Source organism: Entelurus aequoreus, linkage group LG20 (assembly GCF_033978785.1).
Source record: "Entelurus aequoreus isolate RoL-2023_Sb linkage group LG20, RoL_Eaeq_v1.1, whole genome shotgun sequence".
In the NCBI taxonomy this organism is placed as follows: Eukaryota; Metazoa; Chordata; class Actinopteri; order Syngnathiformes; family Syngnathidae; genus Entelurus; species Entelurus aequoreus.
This window is the reverse complement of record NC_084750.1, coordinates 19258190-19283149: the sequence shown is the minus strand read 5'-3', so window position 1 is coordinate 19283149 and position 24960 is coordinate 19258190. Positions and strand designations below refer to the sequence as shown.

General features: G+C 40.3%; 1 protein-coding gene across 2 annotated transcripts in view; it reads right to left on the bottom strand.

Annotated features, from left to right (window-relative positions):
- Positions 1–24960, bottom strand: part of nedd9 (neural precursor cell expressed, developmentally down-regulated 9) — a 132524-nt gene that overhangs the window by 29161 nt on the left and 78403 nt on the right. For both annotated transcript variants that reach the window (XM_062029574.1, XM_062029573.1), the window contains one exon: positions 11309–11689. In XM_062029574.1, coding sequence (XP_061885558.1) covers positions 11309–11683 — 375 coding nt within the window. In that variant the 5' untranslated portion in view covers positions 11684–11689. The remainder of the gene's footprint in view (positions 1–11308; positions 11690–24960) is intronic.

Genomic DNA, 24960 nt, shown 5'->3' with positions numbered 1-24960 from the left:
ATTGTCTCTGCCACTACATTACTGGTAGCTGAAATTCTGAATGTACAAAGATAAATAATACGTTTTAATAATAATTTTAGGGGAGTTTTTTATTATTTTTTTTAAATAAAAAATGGCCAAAATCCCCTATTAAAAAATTGCCACATTCTTGTTTTCGGCTCTTGAGTCACTTTGGTGGGATCATGTTGGTACCCACCCCTGTTAAAGCCTGCAAAAGATGATTAATGCATGGTAATACTACATTATGTACACCTGCACCGAAACAAGAGCTAAAGATCAAACTCTGTAGATCATTTCAAACTTTGCATTTTCCCAGGAGTTTAATATTTTGTCTCTGAGGATCCAATTTATGCATTTGTTATCGTATTTTGTTTTTGCGTACAGGAACTGTAATAACTATTTTTTTCACTGAAAAGTTACATTTTATTAAACACTGCTGTGTGTGTGTGTGTGTGTGTGTGTGTGTGCGTGTGCGTGTTCTGGCAATGCTTACTTAGTGGGGACATCGCTCTGTTTACACAGTCACCTTTAGGGGACCTCTGCCGGTACGGGGACAAAAAAACAGGTCCCCTAAAGGGAAACCTTTTTAAATGATGGTCAGATCCATTCTGAAGATGTGGTTTAAGGCATACTTGCCAACCTTGAGACCTCCAATATCAGGAGGTGGGGGGTAGGGGTTAGGGGGGGTTGGGGGCGTGGTTATTTACAGCTAGAATACACCAACTCGAGTATTTCATATATATATATATATATATATATATATATATATATATATATATATATATATATATATATATATATATATATATATATATATATATATATATATATATATGAAATACTTGACTTTCAGTGAATTATAGCTATATATATATATATATATATATATATATATGTATATATATATATTTATTTATTTTATTTACATATAAAAAAAACAAAAAAAACTTGAATTTCAGTGTTCCGTTGGCTATCCATTAGATGGCAGTATTGTCCTGTTTAACTTCTCCGTTCATTGGGCAGGCAAGCTGTTTATATTGTGGAAAAAGCTGACGTGAGAACAGGCTGTCCCCACTCAGTCTCAGGTCCGCATTGAGCTGGAGGGGGCGTGGCCTCCAGCTCCGGCTGAATACCGGGAGTTTGTCGGGAGAAAATCTCTGCCGGGAGGTTGTTGGGAGAGGCGCTGAATACCGGGATTCTCCCGCTAAAAACGGGAGGGTTGGCAAGTATGGTTTAAGGTAAGATAAGATAATCCTTTATTGATCCCACAACAGGGAAATTTGGGTTACTTTGTTTACGTGTTTCAAATATTGGTAAAAGAGAAAATTAATTTTCTTGAAAAGTGAAACATGCGTTATCCTGGCATTAATAGTACTGTGATTCTGTGTGGTATCCATCCTTAGTTAAAATTAATATATTTTTCCAAAAACAAAATCTGGTTTAGTGTTCCTTAGGATGACATTTTCATACAGCATGATTATAAAACATTATTACCTTAAAGTATGATTCACATTCAGAATGTTCCTTCTATATATGGTAGTTGGAGTTGCAGACAACTTCATTACTGCTAAATAGCAGTTTTCAGTCATGTCACAGAAGATGCAGGACTTGCTTTAACATTTAAGTGGTGAAACTTCCTATAAGAGGACAGCTGTAGTGCTGTATTCTGAGGATCATGTCATATTTCATTTGAACTTTTTTTTTTTTTTTTTTTTAATGGTCCTCAGTAGTCACGTACAAATTTGTGTGAATTATGCGAAATTATTTAAATTTGGTCCCCATGAACCATATTAATAACTCTTTTTCCCCAGGGTCCCCAGTAAGAATGATCAGCACATTACTTCATCAATCCAGAGATTTAAAGACGTGTATGAGCTAACTGGGCAGTGGTCATTTTACCTCATTTTTTAAATGCCTCCACAACATGTAGAAAGGGTGGTCCCCACAAGTGATGATCAAAAACTTGGTCCCCATTCCAAATGATAACCAGTATGTGTGTGTTTGTGACAAGATTGAAGAGGAACTCATCATATCACACTTGCTCATTGGTTTTGCAGGCAGCACTTCTTTCCCATAATGGCCCACTGACATAAATCAACAACCCTAATGAAGCAGCTCACCAAAAGATGGCGACAATGACACTTCCGATAATTTGGCAACTCTATTGAGATTCACCCGTCCATCTCCTCATTCACACATCCTCATCTCTTTCCTCAATCCTATTGTTGTTCAGTCTTAAAGGACACACTTAGACACTCACAAATGTTAGTTAAGAGTGGAGTTTTTCAATGACTTCATGCGTAAAATGTAGGGTGTGTCGCTTGTACACGCAGCACCTTCCTCCTCTAACACGTTGAGCTGCCTACTAATGCGCAAAACCAATTAACGCGGCTAATGAAGTTTTGAATCCTCGAGCATGCTTCGCCATTCGTTATCCAAAAGCCGAAACCTATCAGGCTACTTTTAATGACGACGAGGCGCAAATCAGGATCATCTTTCAAACCGCTCGGATCAAATAAGCGTCTTAATCCAGTAGCAATGTTAAAAGATGACATGCGGTGTCTCAGTTTCTCAGAAAGTTACATATTATAATTCCCAGAAGAACAGGCAGTACTGTTGAGTGACTGATTACTATAATAATCCTAAAGCTGTATTAAATACTAGCATTGAAGTACAAGCCACATGTGTCAACCTAAGTAGTAGGGAGACGGATCAGCCAATCCACAGACAGACACCCCAAAGGTCAGATCCCTGTTTGCGTTGCCAAAAACTTCCAGTAAAGCATTTCCTGTCATCCAGCCCAGCTTTGGTTTATGACTCATTTATGACGGGCGCTGCTCTAAACCTTCAAGGGGCAAAGTCCTCTTGGTATGCAAACCCACACCGCGATATGCTTTTGCTACAACTGATTTATGAGCCCCACTGCCCCGTTCACATCTCACGGCTTGGCGATGCATCACCGCGGAAACAATGCAGAGCGGGTCGAAGAAATAACTCGGACCCAGACGGGGGGTGAGATTGTTGTTTGCGCGATTAGGCGGAGACAAACAAACAGCTAATATGGTCGCTCCTAAAAGCAGTTTTATCAAACACACCATGTATGCCATAAACTACTATCGGCTAAAGTTATGTGGGAGTCCATCAATCCTGTGCATCTTTATGGTGCTCGTGAATAGATTGGATCTATGGGTATGGCGCAGTGAATGGAGGAAATGCCCATACAAGGAGCACAGCTCATGGGGCAGGAAGTGAGAAATGAATAGGCCGTCTGGTAGGAGTAGATAAGAAGCTTGGCTGAGGTCTTTGAACTATGAACCCAACCCATCTTTGAACGGCGTGACCTCAGAGCCTGAGTCAGAGCGGCGGAACACAAAGGAGTTGTGGGCAGACAGGACTGAAACAGACACACCTTTCAGCATGGAGAGGGAACTGCCAACAGAAAGATTCAAGATGAGAAATGGCCTTTGTCGGAGCACAAGGAGCCTTCTTCAATCTGGGTGACCCCCGCAACTTTAGACCTCACGTGGGCTTGATGAGGGTGAGTCAGGGACAAGGACAGAGAGCGCCAAACCTCAGCCTGCATTTATACATCAACCCTCCACACCACATAAAGAGAAAATAACCAGTCGCCAATTTGAATTTGCGCAGTGTAGACCAGAAGACATAATTTGGAGGAAGTACAAACGCACGGTTGGTTGGTAGCGAAAAGTTTAAAAAAAAAAAAAAACTGGACTGGAACAACATTGACGTAAAACTATTTTAGTAGGACTAGCAAAGGATCTCAACTTGGCAGTACTTCACATGCTAATTTAGTCTGTTCTTGCCAACATTTCAAAATAAACTCTTGCACTTTAATGCAACAACAATCTAGTGAATACAACAACCAGTACAAACTTGCAAAAACGGCTAAAAAGCTCTAGTATGCACACCAGGCTAGTGGTTGGCCATATATCTTTGTAAAAGAACACTTTACTTAAGTCTTATCCGAAACCTACTCCGTGTTGGCCAATGTACGAGGTTTGACATTGAGTAAAAAAACTATAGTTAGGCCTTATCAAATAAACGAGTAATTAGTTTAGTTTAGTTTTTATTTGAAGGGACAATGCACAGAAACATTAAGCTCAAAGACAGATATGTTCTGTACCAGGTTATAGCTAAATATCTCATTTCCATCTGCAGTCCCTGGCTACCTAAATTAAAGGGATACAAAAATCATGCAATAAAATTATGACAATAAAATCATACTATAGCATGTAATCAAATTAAGAAAAGTCATAAAATGCCCTTTCATTGACACATACTTAATATACAATACAACCACACCTCATTTACATCATCGCACAAATACAATACATGCTCTTGTTCACATCTGTCATCATTTGTAAAAACAACCATGATTTTAACAGACACACCTCACAATTTACAACAAAAATGCTCTCATGGATAAATATAATACACATTAAGTTGATGTGTCAATCATGGTGCCCACCTTAGTGACCGTGTGAGCAGCTTTGATTGCTCCAAAGCCACTTTTTAACTTCAATTGTGAATGAAGAGTAATCTGTTAGACTTTTCAAGTTTGTTGTGAGGTCGTTCCATTCCTTTATCGCTTTATATGAAAAGGCTGATAGTGCAAAAGATGTTTTACATCTGGGTACGCTACACTGCCCCCTGGTGGAGGCTTAATGGAAATGAACTCAATAACTTTGCCGTCGTCGATAAATGCCACGTCAATGTGTTTGTTTTCTTTGTTTCTTGCTTTCAAACAAGGTACAAGGGTTCACTCTGTGCATTGTTCTCATCACCTGAGTGTGTTTGTTCATTTAATACTGCTATTGAGCAGCGTGAATCCTCTCATCAGTCATCCACAATCTTGTCTCTGTGGGTGAAGGCACACACAGGATGCACAAACAGAATGTATCACTAATGGCATAATAACAAAACTTAGGAAGACAACAGAAGATTGCAAAGCCAAATGTCCTGTGTGGGAATATTTCGGTTTCAAGTGTGAGCAAGATGAGTCCATCATAACAGACAAACAAGCAAGTTAAAGCTGGCAAAAACCACAATAAAGCAGCCAACCCAGTTTTTACAACTGGGGAAAAAATGCACTTCAAGATGTTCAATGTTCATTCAATTATAATTTTAGCTCACAGATTGAGTCAATTGTATTTGTTTGTCTACTTAAGATAAGTAAAAACTCATGACTTTCCAATTGCAACGATACAAAAAACCCAATGAGAAACCTAAGTTTATTGCGTTTGAAAGGAATACTTGCATTATTATTATCATGATTGCATTAGTGCTTAATTTGGTCTCAATAATATCCTTCCAGTGCTTACCGTTGAATTGAGATTGTGTTGCTATCGCAAATATTGCAACACAATCTCTTTGTAGTGCCATTATTGTGTTGAAAGCAAAGTATTTTATGGTAATTATGCTTGTGCAAGAGTGAAATGCTGCAACTACTTATTGACATAGATAGATAATCTACACAGATATTGCACGGACAAGGACATCATCATCATCATCATTCAGTATAGGGCAGGGGTGTCAAACGTATGGCCCGAGGGCCGAATCAGGCCCGCGAACAGGTTTTAACCGACTCACGGGATGAGTTTGCTAAGTATAAAAATGTATCTAAAATTTTTGAATGAAAGAAACAGCTGTTCCAAATGTGTCCACTGGATGTCGCAATAGCAATTCTTTGTATCTTTGTAGATCAGTGGTGTCAAGGCCCGCGGGACAGATCTATGGCCCCCGATATTTGATTAGTATTAGAACCGGCTCGCAGGCCACAGCCGCCTGCTGCTGTTTTGCACACACCAACACTCCATCAGTGTTGGCGCTAGGAATCTTCAAAATGGGGTCCCCGGGATGCCATCAAGTCATAAAAATGGGGTCCCACAGTAAATTTTTGGGCGTCCCACTTTTTGGAGATTTGAAAACATTTGTTTTGAAAACAAATGATAAATGTATGCATTATCCTGTTATATCTCACATTCTATAATGTGTTTTGGAAAAAGGTTGTCATAAACATTAATTCATAAAAAAATAAATAATACAAAATAAAAATATTTATGCATACATAAATTAATTCAGTTATAAACATTCACTTTCTTCTTTCCGTCATGGATCTAAACTTTACCGCTGCTGGTATTTATTCTTTATTGTAATATTTTCGGAATGTGTTTGTTCTATTTTTGGCCAAAGTAAGACAAAGAAAACAATCTGAAGTTGTATTTATTTTTTAGTTTTAATGCCATGATTTTAATAGTCCGGCCCGCGTGTGCACAGATTTTCCTCCATGCGGCCCCTGAGCTCAAATGAGTTTGACACCGCTGATACAGGGGATTATCAGTCTGAAAAGGCCTCTATGGGTTCATATCCTTCTAAGAAATGGTGTCCTCTGCAGTGGATATATGTTTTTTGGTGTATTTATTTTGTGACAGTTAAATATGCCTATTACTCAAAAACAAATGCCCACTGCAGTGGACGTGGATTCTCATGCAGTTATCATACGCAACACTGTTTTAGAAGCATAACATTACATTATGGGGCATAGCTTACTTACAGGTCTGGATATACCACTTGCAGTGCGTTAGCACCCTCTAACTGTGGCAAACAATCACTTTAAAGATGCCAGAAATTCAAATCCAATACCGCAATGATTATTATTACTATTGGTCTCTTGTTGAAGGAAAAAAAAAACATTGTGTTGAGTTTTTATTGTTTTCCTTTGCTGTGCTTTCATAATTCAAGCCAGCATCTGCAACCGACTGCCAAAACGAAACAGAAATAGAAGAAGAAAAGGGTAATTTAGAGGTTGTAGGGTCCCTGATGGTGAAGAATGTTGTCATTTCACGTCTTCCATTACACTAAAAGGGAACTACTGGACTATTCATACATTTGGAAAAGGACTCGCTTGCTGCGTGAATTGATTTGGAATGATCGACTGCAGACCTAAAAAGGAAGTCTTGAACCATAAAATCCAAAAACAACTTGTACCATTTGGCGCGCCAGCAACTCTAAAAAACAACAACAATAAAACAAAGGAAAAGCACAGCAGACTGATAGTGCTTGTGTGCAAAAGTGAGACGTCATTAGACAACAACGGGGCCTTGTCTGCGTTCCTAACAATGGAGAAATTCATTTGCATGTGACGCACTTATCAAATATAACATCGAATTCCATGACGGGAAATTGTGCTGCCTTTGACAACCACACATTGAAGGAAAAATCTGACATCCAAGGCTCAATATGATCTCTCCAATAACATCATTACTGCACAAAACACACTGTCAGTGGAAGCACGTTTCATTTTCCATGCTACCACCGAGGGCTTTTTTTTAATACCATTCTATTAAACCTCAGTGGAAAAAAAAAAAAAAGGTTGATAAGACTGCTTTGTGTGCTTTGTACGTGCGCATGTCTCTTAGTTGATTGACAGGTCCTCCTGTCAGCCCCTGGCTCCACTCGTCTTTATCACTTGTGCAGAGAGCCATACGTCCTGTAGTGTTTACCCACTGAAGTGCTCACCTGAGCTCATTTCAATGATAACCAAAGTTAATTTGTTAACAGAAAGAAAAAGAAAAAAAACACCCTTAGGGTTCCGAAAGCATATTCAACATGATTAATATCCGTCTCCTGAAGGGCTGATAAGTAAGAGGTACTGCGACAAGATTAAGAGCATGTTACTTCATCTTAAGAGCCCAGAGGCTCATTAGTTACTGTGAATTACACCACACTGCTTTGATCAAATTCCTTTGGTAAAGTGGAGACATGAAAAGAAATGGCAACTAGGTGTGACCAATGTTTAACACTTAGTCAAATACGTAAGAATACGTCTTAGAAATTGCATAAAACTACAGAGTAGGACAATGGCATCCATTGTCAAACAACCAGCGTAGAACGCAAATTAAATGCATTGATGTCATCAAACGCTAATGAGCATGCGACGAAAGGGACAATGGACCATATTAGCAAAAACCAGAAACCATAACTGTTGTTTCAGCCGCTGACAACCGCGGTATTGCTAACTGATAAAAACACTAGTCTGCAAAAAAGGCTAAATGTGAATGGGGAGGTACGTCACAAAATAACAGAAGTTTAACTAAAATCATTATTTTAAATCATTAATAAATAATAAAATAAAATACAATCGCTATAATGTACATAGTGTCAACATACTATTAGTCTTAGGAATGTAAATTTTCTTTAACACAATTACAAATCCCAGGTATTGTGACCAAAATGATCATGTTTATTATCACTGTATTATTGAATGTGCTCAAAAAGTAGTTATACACACACTGATATATTTTGACCAAGTTCTTAATGAAAACCCTAAACTAATTGGCATGTTTTTTTATGCTTCACAGTGTTTTAGTCTTAGTATTCATCGGTTTTAATGGCTCAGCTTTTGTCGTTTTAATATTTCTTGTATACTGTAGCACTTTAAGATTTATTTAAATGAAAAGTGTGTAACAAATCAATTATTTACAATTGTTGCCGGGTGCTGAGGCGTCCTACTCTGTTCAGTGGTACTTGAATGCACTGTAAAAACACCTCTGTCTTGTATACTTTGAGTATATATTGATCAAGCCTTTGGAAAAGAGCACAGCTTGTAGGTTCAATGTGCAAAATTGAATAGTTTAGTTACTCAGACAGCAATGTGTTTATATAAGTTTAGACTGGGGTATGTCATTTCTTAATGAGGAAAGACATGTCTCTTGTTTTCATGTTAGCATTCAAGATGGCACCAGTCTGTTTTTTTTAATCAAAGTGCAGTTATCAATCACAGTTTTTCGAACTTTTTAATTTAAACGGCTATTGTAGCATCCCTAATTAGCATAAATAAAAAAAATGGCTATTTCATGTGTTTGCCAATTCTATACTAGAAACTCACTCCTGTTGAATAAGTCATCTTTGGTTTGAGGTCTTAGTCAAAAATGAAATACAGTTGCCAGAAATGGGCCAATATACATTTTGAGTAGTTCAACATGTGTATTATCAGATTTGGAGTTAAAAAGTTAGTTTGGTTCATTTCAAGAGCGTTACAATAAGCAAATAGCAGCAATTTGGTAGCACAGCAAAGGCAAGTTTTCCATTTTGAATGTCTATTTCTGCATTGCTAACAACATTTCACTTTGTGTGCTTTTACGCACAATTTTAGAACGTAGCATGAGAAGAATTACATGTTGTGAAATATATAAAACGCAGCAAAAAAGCAACTATAGCTGTGACTAACTATAGTGGCTATATTGTCAGTGACCAAGCTAATCACTATGTGTTTGCAAGCGAGCCGTAACCCAACAATTAAATGCAGAAAAAAAGTATTTTTAATGCAGCTGGGCCCCACCAAAAAATGGCTTTGTGCAGGTTTTCTTTTCCCTTCACTGCCCTGATTCAGTGAGCCTCTGTGGCTTAGACTGGCTCTGCTACACACAATGAACAGCTCAAGCCCAGAAGGGAGCCCTCGCACAAAAACACTACCTTGCTCTGTGGTACACACCAGGCCAGGCACACCCTGTCCACATTTGTCATTGCAGACCCACAAACTCGAAGGCTTCAATGAGGCACGACGATGGGAGCCAAGCACAATTGTGTAAATGTCATGTCCTATTGCATGCACACACATATATGGCTACTGTATTTCATATATATGTATATAAATACATATATGAATATGAATCCATCCAGTTGCCAGAGATGGGCCAACACACACACACACACACACACACACACACACACACACACACACACACACACACACACACACACACACACACACACACACACACACACACACACACACACACACACACACACACACACACACACACACACACACACACACACACAGATCATATTTGACATTATTGTACTTGTTTTCACAAGTTTCTGTTATCTTGGAAGTAAAAAAATATGTTTTTTCTTGCATTCCACAGGTGTAGTAATGCATTGTTGTCCACTAATATATTTGGTTTAATATGCTAATACATATGTGTCAAACTCAAGGCCCGGGGACCAAATCTGGCCCGCCACATTATTTTTATGTGGCTCGCGAAAGCCTGGAAATAATATGCGTTGATAAAATGCTTAATCTTTTCTTACTACTTTTGACATTAAAAATCATCTACTGCATGCCAATGCATGTCTTTTAAAATTCAATATGATCAAAATATTAATGATGTATTACAAAAATATTTTTTGTTAAAATAAAGATAAATCCTGTACTTAAATATCTGCTTGACTAATGATTTCAAAACAAATTATCAATCAAATTGTAGACTGTAAAATTGTAAAATCAACTTTGGTACTGTTTTTCTCCATATACAGTAAGACACTAAAACATTAAAAAACAAACAAAAATAACATTAAAACAACAAGATTTTATGGTAAACTTGTCCCTTCACTATTAGTCTTATTTTGTATATTCCGGAGAACCAGCGTCCTCTACAGTAGACATTTGTTTTTTGTCTATTTATTTTGAGGACCGCTCTGCTCTCAAAAATCATCTATATGACAGCACTCGTGTTTTTAAGAAACAGCTGCAAAAGTGCGAGCCCCTGCCAAGTTTTTTTTTAAAACTGTACTCACGGACCACCAGTTGAATAGCCCAAATGATGAAAAAGAGAATGACCTAAAATGGAACATTGATGAACACTACTAGTACAATTAACAAAATGAGTACTGACTGCACCTGAAGTGAACAATCTACAGCAACACCTTAGTTACATAAATCACATTATGATCAATCAAATTGTAACTCTCAAAAATGGAGAGAACTTAAAGGGGTGCCTTGAGGAATGCCTCAGTTAAGTAAATCACAAGTTTAGACCACAGTGTTCTATGTTTGCTAGCAAGGTTAAAATGTAATGCAATGTGTTTACAATGGTCCTCTACCCAACAGGCGCACTCTTAGTGTTTTTTTTAAAAAGTGCTGCAAAAATGTTTGAACTGAACTCTGGGGCGGTATGGTGTCATTGCCAGGCAGGATTTAGCCCCCGGGCTGCTAGTTGTATAGTCCTGCCCTAGTGTATATGCAAGCTAATGGTTGTCTAGTGCCAATTGAGATAGAATTCTTTCTTAATGAGTCTATTGGGGGCATTCTTATTGCTGGCCAGATTTGGGTTCCGGACAATTCCTTAACACTTAGCCACTAGGGAGCTCCAGTGCCTGATCCGAGCGCAGATAAATGGGTGGGATAAGTCCGGAAAAATTGTAAAATGCATCTTCAAAAGTAAAAATCTTACAAACAAGAAACATGATGACGGTAAAGTCTTGTTGGTTTAGGGTGCCTCACCTTGCTCGGTGTGTTATCAGCAGCTAGGGTACTCCTTGGTGGGACCTGGTAGACATCTTGTGCCGAAGGCACCTGGTAGATGCTCTGCTGCTGAGGACTCTGCAGGGAAGGCGGCACCTGGTACAGGCCTTGAGCCCCCGAGCCGGAATTAGGCTGGGCAGCGGCGGCAGCGACCGGCGACTGGGCCTCGAACTTGGGCCCGATGAGCAGCTTTAGACGGTTGCCGGGGGCGATGCCTTGGCGGCCGTGCAGAGAGCAGAGCCACCAACCCTCCAGGCCGCCGGTGTTCTGTTCGATCACGGTCAGGATGTCCCCTTTCCGGAAGGCCAGCTCCTCTGGGGACTCGGGCATGTTGTCGTACAGAGCTTTGGCCATTAGGTTCTGCGAAAAGACAGACGTTCATTGGCATCAGAGCACAATTTAAAAAGTATGCTTTTAAAAACACATGTTTGTTGAACATAATTTAGCTTATTTGGTTGTTTTTTAAGACATCAAAGTTGTCTGACATGCTGGTGAACTTCTTTCCGCGCTTAAATTACCAGGCAGATGGCATTAGCCTGCAGCTCCATGCCAGATGTCTTTCAAACAAATCTGAACTTGATGGGATTTTCTCAGCTTGCGCGCCGCTTTAGGGCACAGTTACGTGTTCCGGCCAGCGGGGGTTCTGAGGGATAATGAGTCTAACTCGCAGATCTTGCCGATAGGAGAAGCCCTGGAGTGTGCCGCTGCAGTGTTTTAGGGAGGCATTTGTTGCTAATTGCCCCATTAAATGCAACCACTCTACCCTTTTGGGCTTGTTATGCCTGGAAGGAATCAACTAGGCATGAATGGGGCTTTAACCCTGACAAATATTAGGGGCTGCTTATCATCAAACATGACATACTGTATACTCCACTCTTCTGGGAAAATTATGGTCCAGTCATCCATTAAAGTGCATGTGTGAGGTCAAAGGCCACTGATCTTAGAACTAATGTGGTTAAGTGGGGGATTGCTCATTTCTCCCACACCAAACTCCACTAACCATGCTTATATGGTCCAGGAAATGGTGTTTCTCAAACTGTTCCCACAGATTTGGATACGTGTCATTGTCCAAAACGTCTCGGTAAGAAGAAGAAGCAATTCAAGAGTAACAAACTGATGGATTAAATAATTGATTAGGAGGTGCGCCCCAAAGCTTTTGACCATCAAATCCTATTCATCTTCAGAACACTAATCGTTAACCTTTTTTGTACGGTGACTGCGCTAAGATCATCGCCGCTTGGGAGTCATTTTAGTCCCCATGGAGCAGACCTGGGCAAATTAAAGCCCGGGGGCCACATGCGGCCCGTTAAGCTTTTCAATCTGTCCTGCCGGACATTCCCAAATAATTTTTTTAGATCTTCAAGATGGAAACTGTAGCTGCCATTATGATGTGCAGTGATGTTTTCAAATGGCCGTAAGTCTTGAACTATACAAAGTATTTCAATGGTTGGAATCTGCGCTTTTGCAAGATATACTATGGTAATCGAATTAGTTACTATGGTAATCTAAGTCACAGCAGCTCAGACGAGGCACGAAGCAGTGTGGGTGGGGAGCGTTTCCACAGAGCGTTTCCGGAGCGGCCAGCCTGAAATGCGGGAGTCAGGGCCCGATTCGGAAAGACATTTTTACAACCAAGTTCTAAAGCTTAGTGATATATAAGATGTATCAGATTGTAGGTGTTTTTTTTTTTTACCCTTCGCGTTCATATTTCGCTGTATTTGTTGCGTTTCACTTGATTGTAAAATTTGTCGATCGAGAGGGGGTGTGACGTTCATATGTTGTCAATATTCAGTGTTTTATCGTTCATAGTTAATATTGTAAACCCCACATTCTTTATTTTCATATACATTCTGGGTGTCTCATTCAGTAAAAAAAAATTAAATTACATTACATTTTTTAAGACTGTGTCATAACGTTTTTAGCATTCAATCAATCATTATTGTGAGGTTTTGTATTATTGTTACCGGCCCCCAGACACATGTTTTTCTCTAAATTTGTCCCCCCCCAAGTCAAAATGATTACCAAGGCCTGCCCTGGAGTCATGCACTTTTAAAAAGTATTGAATGAGAAGAAAACATACAATTATATTGAAATTCTTGTCCCTTCAGCTTGCTGACAGTGAAAATATCAAGTACTTGAGAGTTGTTTACATCCTTTGTCTTTTACTCTTCATTAAGTCGGCAGATAAGAGTTTTGTTGGTTGCTATCATCATAGCTCAGTGTGAGAACCAGGAAGCCCTCTTTGAAGGTCTGACTAGATTGATACTTTGCACCCGCCTTGGCCTTCCTCTTTGGCCTCAATCAAACAGTTCCCATGTGAAACTCTCGCCTCTTGTAACGCCGTTATCTCTCACTGTGCTCCCGGCCTCCTTGGCCATTGTCTAAGTGCACTGTCAGCACCGTTAGCCAGCAGCGCCCGACACACTGACACACCCACAAGTATCACCCCCCCGCACCCGCAGCGTGTTCGATATTGACCCCCAGAGGTCACGGTGGACCAATGAGAGCGGCCTTGACTGTTTGCTGCTTCCAATAATTTGATCGAGCCTGGCAGAGTCATCCATGAGGAAAGCTTCTCGCTGTGATTACTACTGCAGCTACTGTATTGGTGCTGCTGTTCCGTGTCCAGACGCCAGCCTGCTGTGGCCAGCACGCAGCTGTTTGATGCTGCTAGGAGATACCAAAACCAGTTCGCACCAAGCTCTTTTGTCTCTGTTAATTACAGTGATTGTACTAAACAGCTGAAAATGCAGAACTCTTGTTTTAACGCTACTAATCCTGGAAACCATCTTTATCCTTTTAACGGTCTCTGAGGTGTAAGCAGTGTCTTCACTGTTCACCCTCTTCAGGGTCATAGAAGCTGGAGCTTGGCAATACATTTATGCAAACCTCAGCACATCACTAACCCAGAGCAGATTAATGCATGTATTAATTTGCCTGTTCTGTTTACTTCAGCCAGAAGTGCCCTTTTTACAAGCTTAAAAACAGAGCATCATTAATTTTGTTTGAAAGCTTTTTTCCCCCGGACCAAACAATTATTTAATAAAGATTCTTAACTGTTACCTAGCATGCACATATAACACATTGCCCATGAATAGGTTCCTCTTCAATGCACAATTATTCCTGTAATAAAAATGTAATTATATTACCGTATTTTTCGGAATATAAAGCACACTTAAAATTCTTTCATTTTCTCAAAAATCAACAGTGCACCTTATAACTCGGAATAATTCTGGTTGTGCTTACCGACCTCAAAGCTAATCGATTTGGTACATGGTGTAATGATAAGTGAGAACAGTAGATGGCAGCCACACATAAGAGATATGTGTAGACTGCAAGATGACCCGAGTAAAAACCAAAACTTTAAAATATTCCATTGAGTATATACTGTAGAACATTACACACGGCGCACAAAGATCTGTCAAAATGTTTTAGTACGACTTTGGTGTGCTATGAAGCCGCACCGCTTAATGGATCCACCCAAAATTCACCCAAGGAACTTTAGTTATTAGAGAATTCCCGCCAAACTTTTTTTCTCGGGACACATTTCCGGCCTTGTTGGTGCACTAGTGAGCCACGGATGAGGAGATGCTGCTCGGTTATTGATTGAAGTAAAGTCTGAATGTTATTTAAACAGTTAGCTCCATCTTTTGACACTTTTTCGACTCCCGTCCTTGCACGCTACACCGCTACAACAAAAGATGACGGGGAGAAGACGCTGTCGAAGGTGAGCCACGTAAATAAGACCGCCCACAAAACGGTGCATCCTGAAGCAACGGTCAGAAAGAGAGTTGAAGATGATCTGTAAAACATCATCTATGCAACATTTTGACCAAAGTTATGTAGACCACAAAGAAGTGTTCTTAATTTAGAAAAAAATCATAACATGACCCCTTTATTGCACCTTATAATCCGGTGCGCCTTTTGTATGACAATAGACCTGAATAGACCCGCTCATTGGCAGTGCGCCTTATAATCCGGTGCGCCCTATGGTCCGAAAATACGGTCAATTCCTTTCAACCTATTCTATTTATAATCTTATTCTATATCGTCATTGGACTAAATCTGGGGTAAATAATTTTGTGCAATTTAATGTGTGCTTGACTACTGGTATGACAACGTTCCTTGAATCCTTACTTTAGCTAACACCATGACATAAGCATTGATGCTACAGTGGATTTAGTGACCACAAACAAGTCTAAACCCAATTAGACATCTTAGAGGGAAAAATACCATTATCTATTCTTGTAAATCTTATCAATGGCTTCCTCCAATTTGACTGTTTTATTGCTCTTTTATGTTAGTGACAGTCATCCATAACCGAGATTAGCTTTGGAGCCTAATGTAAATCCGTATGACCAACGTAAGAAATGTAATAAAAAAGTCAACATTTTGAAGAAACTGGTTGTTTGTCACAATAACCGTCACATATCCTAATGTTACCCCAAGAGGGAACGCACAGCTCTGACCGGCGTGTTTGTTTGCTTGAGCTGTAATCCGAGCAAGTAAAACTGATTATTAACCAGGCGTCACATCTCCGGCATAAACAGCGATTAGTCACTATGCAGTGACGCGCCGCTGCCATTGATCATCCTGTAAACACACGTGTTTGCCATTTGCGTATGGGCCGGCCAGCAGGCAGACATGGAGGAAGGAAGGGCCCCTTTGTGCAGCGCCCACCGATGACTGGGAGCTTCCAGGGAATTATCATTCAAAGGTCAAAGACGAGGCGAGTCGTTCTAATGCGCCCTTAAGAAAGTGTGATGGGTTCCCGTGATTAAATAACAACTTGGCAGAGCAACATTAACATTAAGAGGTGTGACACTCGCTAACTCTACAGGAAACTGAGCAGTTTAAGCTCTCAGACAAACAACAAAAAACCTTATCAAAATCTATTTTTACCCATTTTTCACTCAGCTCATCATGGCTCTCCCTATTGACGCTTTTCTATCAGAACTACAAGGTATTATTTCTAGATCCTGGTCAGATCCTGGGATTTAGTCTATAAGAGTGTCCGCCCTGAGATCGGTAGGTTGTGAGTTCAAACCCCGGCCGAGTCATACCAAAGACTATAAAAATTAGACCCTGCTTGGCACTCAGCATCAAGGGTTGGAATTGTGGGTTAAATCACCAAAAATGATTCCCGGGCTTGGCCCCCGCTGCGGCCCACTGCTCCCCTCACCTCCCAGGGGGTGATCAAGGGTGACGGGTCAAATGCAGAGAATAATTTCGCCACACCTAGTGTGTGTGTGACAATCATTGGGAACTTTTTAACTTATATGTGTAGTGTAAATCACTGCTGGTCACTCATTGGTCAGGCAAAATGTATGGATTCATGGTGATAAATTATCAAAATAAACAATTCTGAAATGGATAGCTGATCCCCCTTATACCTTGTTTCAGCTTGAACAAGTTTAATTGTTGATACATTTTTCGTCTCAAGTTTTGGAGTAGTTTACGCACCGTATTTTCCGGACTTTAAGGCGCACTTAAAAATCATTTTTTTTCTCCGCAAAACTCGACAGTGCGCCTTATAACCCGGTGCGCCTAATGTACGGAATAATTCTGGTTTTGCTTACCGACCTCGAAGCTATTTTATTTGGTACATGGTGAAATGATAAGTGCGACCAGTGGATGGCAGTCACACATAAGAGATACATGTAGACTGCAATATGACTCAAGTAAACACCAACATTTTATATGTTCCATTGAAAATATAGAACATTACACACGGCGCTCAGAAATCTATCAAAATGTTGTAGTACGACTTTGGTAAGCTATGAAGCCGCACCGCTTGATGGATTGTAATGTGAATCAACATACAAGTATTATTATGGTACGTGTAAAAGGTAAGACATTATCTGGCGTTTTGTTTCGCAATATTATGCAGAAGCAACTTTTCTTACCTTCTGGTACCTGCTGATCTGTATTTGAGATCTGCATAAGTCCTGAAAATGTGCGTGCGTCCGCCTTTGTAGTCCGTGCTGACACCGTAGTAAAGTAAAGTGTGAATGTCATTAAAACAGTTAACTCTATCTTTTGACACTTCTTCCACTCCCGTCCTTGCACGCTACAACAAAGATGACGGGGAGAAGACGCTGTCGAAGGTGAGCCACGTAAATAAGACCGCCCACAAAACAGCACATCCTGAAGCGACTGTCAGAAAGCGGCTTGAAGGTGATCTGTAAAACATCATCTATGCAGCATTTTGACCAAAGAACCACCATTACAAGTTATGTAGACCACAAGGAAGTCTTTTCAATTTAGGAAAAAATAATAATAATGTGACTCCTTTAATGCGCCTTATAATCCAGTGCGCCTTATATATGAAAAAAGATCGAAAAGAGACCATTCATCGGCAGTGCGCCTTATAATCCGGTGCGCCCTATGGTCCGGAAAATACGGTAATGTTCTTTACCTGTCCCAGTCCTTTTTGATTGGGGTTACCCACATATGCGGTCCTCTCCAAGGTTTCTCATAGTCATTCACATTGACGTCCCACTGGGGTGAGTTTTCCTTGCCCGTATGTGGGCTCTGTACCGAGGATGTCGTTGTGGCTTGTACAGCCCTTTGAGACACTTGTGATTTAGGGCTATATAAATAAACATTGATTGATTGATTGAAGCAAACCCACCTGAGCCAAGTTTCTCAAGGAAAGTGGGATTTGAGGTTGTCTAGCCATTGCAAGATCACTGTTTTGACTCCTAACTCCTTTGTAGCAGTATTACATGTGGTTTATTGAGGGCATTTTGTTCCGTCAAAACATGCTCGGTATGTTCCCTAAAACAACCTTCAAAGATGGACTAAAACTAGTCTTTCCCATCAAAAAGTGTGCCAAGTTAAAGTAAGACATAAAGTACAAAGCCGTGTTTTCCTTTGCCAGGCATTCTTTGACATCTGGCTCAGGATGCTGTGCGTGTTTTCATCGTTACAAAAGGAACTGTCTAGGTCTGCAGCTGGACCAAGGTACACAACCTAAAGATCAAGCTGTCTGGCTTCCTACACCCCCACCCTGAACCCCTCTCTCCAACGCACACAGACAGTGATGACTCACGCAGGCTTTTTCCATCAGCGCCTGGCCTCAACATAGACTATGTAAACCTCCTCTCATTTGTGTAGCCAGCCTGTGCTGACCAATCCAAAAATAAAATCTTCCTTACGTAACTTCACTGCCTGTTGAAAGGGCCCCACCTTTGCTGTCAGTAAGAGCTTTCTGTGCGGGTCATGCGCTCTAGGGTGGGTAATGATGGTGGATTTGGCTCGTAAATACTCAAAATCCCCTTCAACTGTTGCCTAAAATGTGCTCTCAGAGCAAGAAACCAAACAAACAAACACCGTACTCCCCCCAAAAAAGTGCTCTGCTCCAGCTGTGCGCTTACTACCAAGGCTGTAGCATTGTAACTTTGTCGAGTGGGAAAAGCAGCACACTCATGTGGCCTCATTTTGCATGGTTAAATATAGAAAATAATTATGGTAATGACGATAATGAGGACCTGATGACTTTTACCAGTCGTTCCTCTGAGTGCGGCCTGCTGCGGGTGAGAGGCAGTTCAAATAAATGGGCCGTGTGAAGGGTTCCGTGTAGGAAAGGCTCATGGGAAAGTAGTTCCGTGCCCGGAGTACATGGTAATTTCTTAAATTGGACATTTTTCAGGAAGGTTTACTCCCGCTTGTGTACGAGCTCTCCCAGTAGCTGTGTTCTAGCATAATTACATAGCAGGCTCCTCCAACTGTACAAGCAAGTATGGAAAATGACACCAATGTCCAATGATTAAGGCTTTAGTACATGAAATATAACATTCAGCTTCAAAGTTGTAACTCAGTCCAAAGCTGTGATCGTCATTGGAACTGTCTCTTATCAATCAATAGCTCATTGTAGCCTTGTAATCACTGCACTGCCATTGACTGACTGCAAAGACAGAACTCACGCCACAGATTTGCTTATCTTCCTCTATACAGTAAGCAAGTCTCTTCCAAACAAGTAAAAACACAACAACTGAAGGCAATCGTATTAGAACAGAACAAGAAGACAATTAAACCAATTACAAATGATAACACCTTAAATAAACATTAGTACTATTTTAACTAAGGCAACCTAAAATTATGCATTTTGGTCAAATAATTCTCTCTATTTGATCCAAATAAACATAGCCATTTACCGTATTTTTCAGACTTCAAGGCGCACTTAAAATCCTTTCATTTTCTCAAAAATCGACAGTGCGCTTTTTAATCCGGTGCGCCCAAAGGTCAGAGAAATACGGTAAATAATAAATGTATTTGTTCAGGATATTGCAAACATCCTAGAATGTATAACTCATCACATACAAGATCTGAGCTTTCCTTCCTGATCAACCGATGACTACTAATCAGCGATGTTGCAAACTGTGATTGATGTGTACACCGCCCAATGACTAAATGATAGCAGAGTCAGACAGCAAGGCTGGTATTATACAAAGAACACATGCAGACTTAGAAATTGAAATACCAGATGAATGTCGGGAAAGTACCACATTTTACAAGCTGTGGGGCCTAAACACTCGTTAAAAGTGGCCTAATGGTTAGAGTGTCCGCCCTGAGATCGGTAGGTTGTGAGTTCAAACCCCGGCCGAGTCATACCAAAGACTATAAAAATGGGAGCCATTACCTCCCTGCTTGGCACTCAGAATCAAGGGTTGGAATTGGGGGTTAAATCACAAAAAATGATTCCCGGGCGCGGCACCGCTGCTGCCCACTGCTCCCCTCACCTCCCAGGGGGGGAACAAGGGGATGGGTTAAATGCAGAGGACAAATTTCACCACACCTAGTGTGTGTGACAATCATTGGTACTTTAACTTTAATTTAACTAAAAACTGCATGCATACAACCACTTAGACTGCATCTGTGTCATTTGATTTCACAATGAATCAGTTTCCAGTAGTGTACAGCTCTGGTAATGGGTACGTTCGCACCCACCTGCACAAATGTACTTCAAAATGTACCAATCAAAACTTTTTTTTTGTTTACTTGAGCATGCATATATTATATGCATTAGTTTGACCATTTAAAATCAACGATAATAAAAAGGAGATGCTTGGAAATAGCATAAAATGCCCCAAAAACTTGGAAAAACGCGATTCATAGCGTTACTTTTTGGTGCAAACATCATGAGCCTTCGGTTCAGGTATATTTATTTTATATTTTGATAAATCAGCATATTTATGTATTACTAAATTTAAATAGGTATCGATCAATCTTTAAGCTGTGTGTATTTGATTTCAGTTTGCTTTTGACATCTTATTTAGAATTGCAGTTGAAACTTTTACAACCTTGTGTTGCGCTCATGATGGCGTAACCAAACTAGATTTCATTTAATGATCTTATTTTGAATATTTATTCCCTTTTTTACTTTTAGTATATTTAAATATTCATTTATAAACATTGAATACATTTGAAATATCAATAAAATGCAATTGCCTTCATCTTATAGGGTAATGTTTAGTTCCACCAGGTCATGAGCGTAACACTAAGCTTCATCACTTTGACTTGTAATATCTCTAATTCTGGTGGTGTTTTATGCTTTTTTCTATTTGGAACATGTACTATACATATAATACAATAAAGTCCCATATAAAATTATGTTTCTAGCAATACTTTAATTTTGCCTTTGAAAGTAACACTCCAATGTCCATTAGTGGAGCTGTACACAGTAGTAAACCTAAATCATGACCTATACAACCTTGCAGGTAGGGCTGCAACTAACGATTAATTTGATAATCGATTAATCTGTCGATTATTACTTCGATTAATCGATTAATAATCGGATAAAAGAGACAAACTACATTTCTATCCTTTCCAGTATTTTATTGAAAAACCCAGCATACTGGCACCATGTTCTGGACATTGGGGGTGCAGCATACACCAATAATAACACAGTAATGTAACTCATCAGAACTGAATCAGATATTGTACACGTTTCTGTTGTGAATAATAAAGGATTCATTTTAGGCTGCCTCTGAATAATAGCATGAAATATTCCAGCATCTTCATAACGTTTAGTTATACTAAAGCGTCACTCAAATCTAAATATATTTATATAGCTTTATCGGCCCGGCTAAATTGATCCATTATGAAACCAACCTGAGATATTTCTGTCCGTTACGTTTATTTCCAAATTGGTAACCGTGCGTTTTCTCTCTCAAAACGGAGTCAAATGTGCCGGAGACACATTATTAGCCCCGTGTTGCAACAAAGGCATAACTTTAACGTTACTCACAAAAAAGCTGAACTCATGAATGCTTGTTGCCACTATGGATTTAAAAGGTACGTGCTGTGAGTTCTTCCCTTCATCCATGGCTCCAACATTTTTCTTCTTCAGGTGCTCCTGAAGCAATGTTGTACTTCCGTGCCATTTTGCAGGAAACGGTCTTCTTTGAAGTCTTTAAAGTGAAGTGTTCCCACACTTTTGACGACTTAGGTCGTACACTTTTCTCCATTGAAGCAATAACCTCAAGATGTTTCTCCGCTAAACTATCGGTAGTGTTTTCCTGCCCCATTTTTCGAATTTTTCCAGCCGTCGTCACATGAGCTGCACATGACACATCATTGGCTAGCTTACGCCACCTCATGAGACGTAGCCTCAGCGCCGCCCTGGCGCTGTTTTGTACTGCTTTTGTACTTATTTTGATTATTGTTTCTCAGCTGTTTGTAAATGTTGCAGTTTATAAATAAAGGTTTATAAAACAAAAAAAAACAACAACAAAAAAATAACCCAAAAAATAAAAAAATAAAATAAAAAAAAGCCTCCACACATGCGCATAGCATAGTTCCAACGAATCGATGACTAAATTAATCGCCAACTATTTTGGTAATCGATTTTAATCGATTAGTTGTTGCAGCCCTACTTGCAGGATACCACTGCAACTCTTGAAGATTTATTAAGTCACAGGAAGTGATTGTGAAACATCTGGGTTAAAATGAATACTCCTCTTAACCCTTTCTATTCATTAGTCATTTTATTTCTTTACAGTGGCATTAACCACTAGGTAGCTTGACATGACCCCGCTGTTTGTTTCCGTCCCACTCCTTACCCCGCAGCACTTCCCGTCCCCTGCAGAACTTAAAGCGAACCAGGCTACTTATGACCTTATCGTTTCACATCTTGTGTTCCCTCGCTCAGGTTTTAAAGGTTATAATTATGCGCTGGGAGCCTCACTCAGAAGCGCGTCTAATCCTGTGAACGTGAAGGACTGCTGTGTGTGCATATTGAGCAAAGTCCCTGCCTCTCATATTCTGCCAAGACGCACTTGGACACTGAATACTGTCTCATACTGACTCCACACTGCCAACTTCACGGGTTTTGTTTGGGTGCAAACACTGAACTCTGTCCGTAGGCAACATCAAACAACACGACAGTATCATTTGTGTTGTCAGGGTTACGGCAAAAGAGAAGAAATGTGTGGCACTTCCAAGCTTGATGCCAAACGCGCCATGGGAGCACCTTGCAAGGCCCTGGAGACACAAACTAATCCCTCCAAAGGGGGCACGAGCCAACATCTGAAATCATCTTCATGGTATCACTGGAGGGCCATGTTGTAAGGCTTTACATTAAAGAATAGTCAATGAGATGGAAAAGCACCCCCAGTGTCACCTTGATTTCACGGTAACCGAATCTCACAGGCGATTAATTAAAAACACTTGCAAATGTGCCCGTCTCTGGCGCTCACAAAACATACCACCATTTTTTTAGTGACGACCACCAACACGTCCACACCCAATTGGTCATCTTGGAGGAAAGATAACATGCACTGGTTTTCATGAGGATATAAAACACATTAAATGTTGCCTTCTTTTTGCAGTTTGCAACTAATTTAACACACTGAAGTCAATTTTCTCCTTTCAGAGATAGAGGTTAGAATATTTGGCCACCACAAGATTCGATTAAGATTCAGGGGCTACAATTATATCTTTAATTATTCTATTGTAGGGGTGTAACGGTACGTGTATTTGTATTGAACTGTTTCGGTTCCGGGGTTCCGGTTCGGTTCGGAGGTGTACCGAACGAGTTTCCACACGGACACATTAAGTAGTCCACGTACATCAATTCATGGTACAAATATATACTATCATCATAATACCATGAATTAGAGTAGAGTAGACCCCGACTTAAACAAGTTGAAAAACTTATTCGGGTGTTACCATTTAGTGGTCAATTGTACGGAATATGTACTGAACTGTGCAATCTACTAATAAAAGTTTCAATCAATCAATAATACAGTCATCACACAAGTTAATCATCAGAGTATATACATTGAATTATTTACATTATTTACAATACGGGGGGTGGGATGAGGAGGGTTTGGTTGATAAGAGCACTTCAGTCATCAACAATTGCATCATCAGAGAAATGGGCATTGAAACAGTGTAGTTATCAAACATGGTTTTTCAATCATTTTAATTTAAAAAGGGTAATACTAACCGTCGAGAGTTTTACTGCGGTTATCAATACACCATTTATCATTACATCCCTAGTTCCGATTAGTAAATCCAGGCTGCGGGGCTCCCCCTACAGTTTTGAGGTGCAATTACTTTCGAGACGTTGCGGAAACACACAAAAACCCGCAGTCTCGGTACAGTAGTATGTGGAATTTCAAAGTACTAACTTTGCACTGGTATTATTAACTTTTCTCAGCTGTCCAGAACCGGGGTCAGAACAGGTCGACATTGAGCTCACCATTTTGAGTGATGACCCTGCTAAATAGCTGGCATTCTCCAGGGTTAGAGGTAGTAAGCCTGGAGGGTACACGATAACTATTTTGGTCCAAAAGATCAAACTATTATATTTACTGTTGCTGATGTTGTGTATTCTTGCAATATGCTGTTTCCATTCTTTAAAAAAATGTTAATCGCTTGCTGACGGTGCGAGGGCACAGCTGGGCGCGGGTCGGCAGAGGGGGGAGGATTTACTGTCGCCGGGGGAGCAGCTCTTCATGTCCGATTTAAAATGTTGCACAGGAAGAAACTATGAGCTGAAAAGAGATTTAATTTGAGTGTAACTGGTACACAAAGTTGTTGCATGCAGACTGGTTCAATGGCAAGAAGAGCACTGTTCCTTGCAACACAATGTCTTGCACAAGTATGTGCACCCAATGCCAGACTCATTAACAACGTAAAGGACCACCTTAGAAACAATCGCGCCCGTCTTCTGGACGACATTCCTAAGCATAACGTCCTGGAATGTTCACATTCTCACACACGGAGCTCCACGACCTCTCTGTTTCCATCCCCTCCCCCCTTTCCTACACCAAACACATCTAACTTTGCCCTTTCGTCGCCCCCCCACAACTTCCTCTGCCTTTCATTCGCTGCAGCCCTTTTCAGCATCGGGGATCCTCCTCCCACTCAGAACAATGTCTGCTTCGCCCTCCTCCAGCTCTCTTCACCCTTGGCCCTGTGCCTGGAAGCCCAAGCTATTAAAAAAAATTAAACAGTGAGGGAAAAAAACATTTTGTCCACCTTAGAACTCCTTGGTGCAGTTGTAAAGCTATTTCTGCAACTGTGACGTCGGCTTTCGAAGACTGTGGAAGCCTTAGTGGATTTTTCTCCTCCCAGAACTCCTAAAAGTACCACAGGTGTCACACTGTGTTGAAATCCCA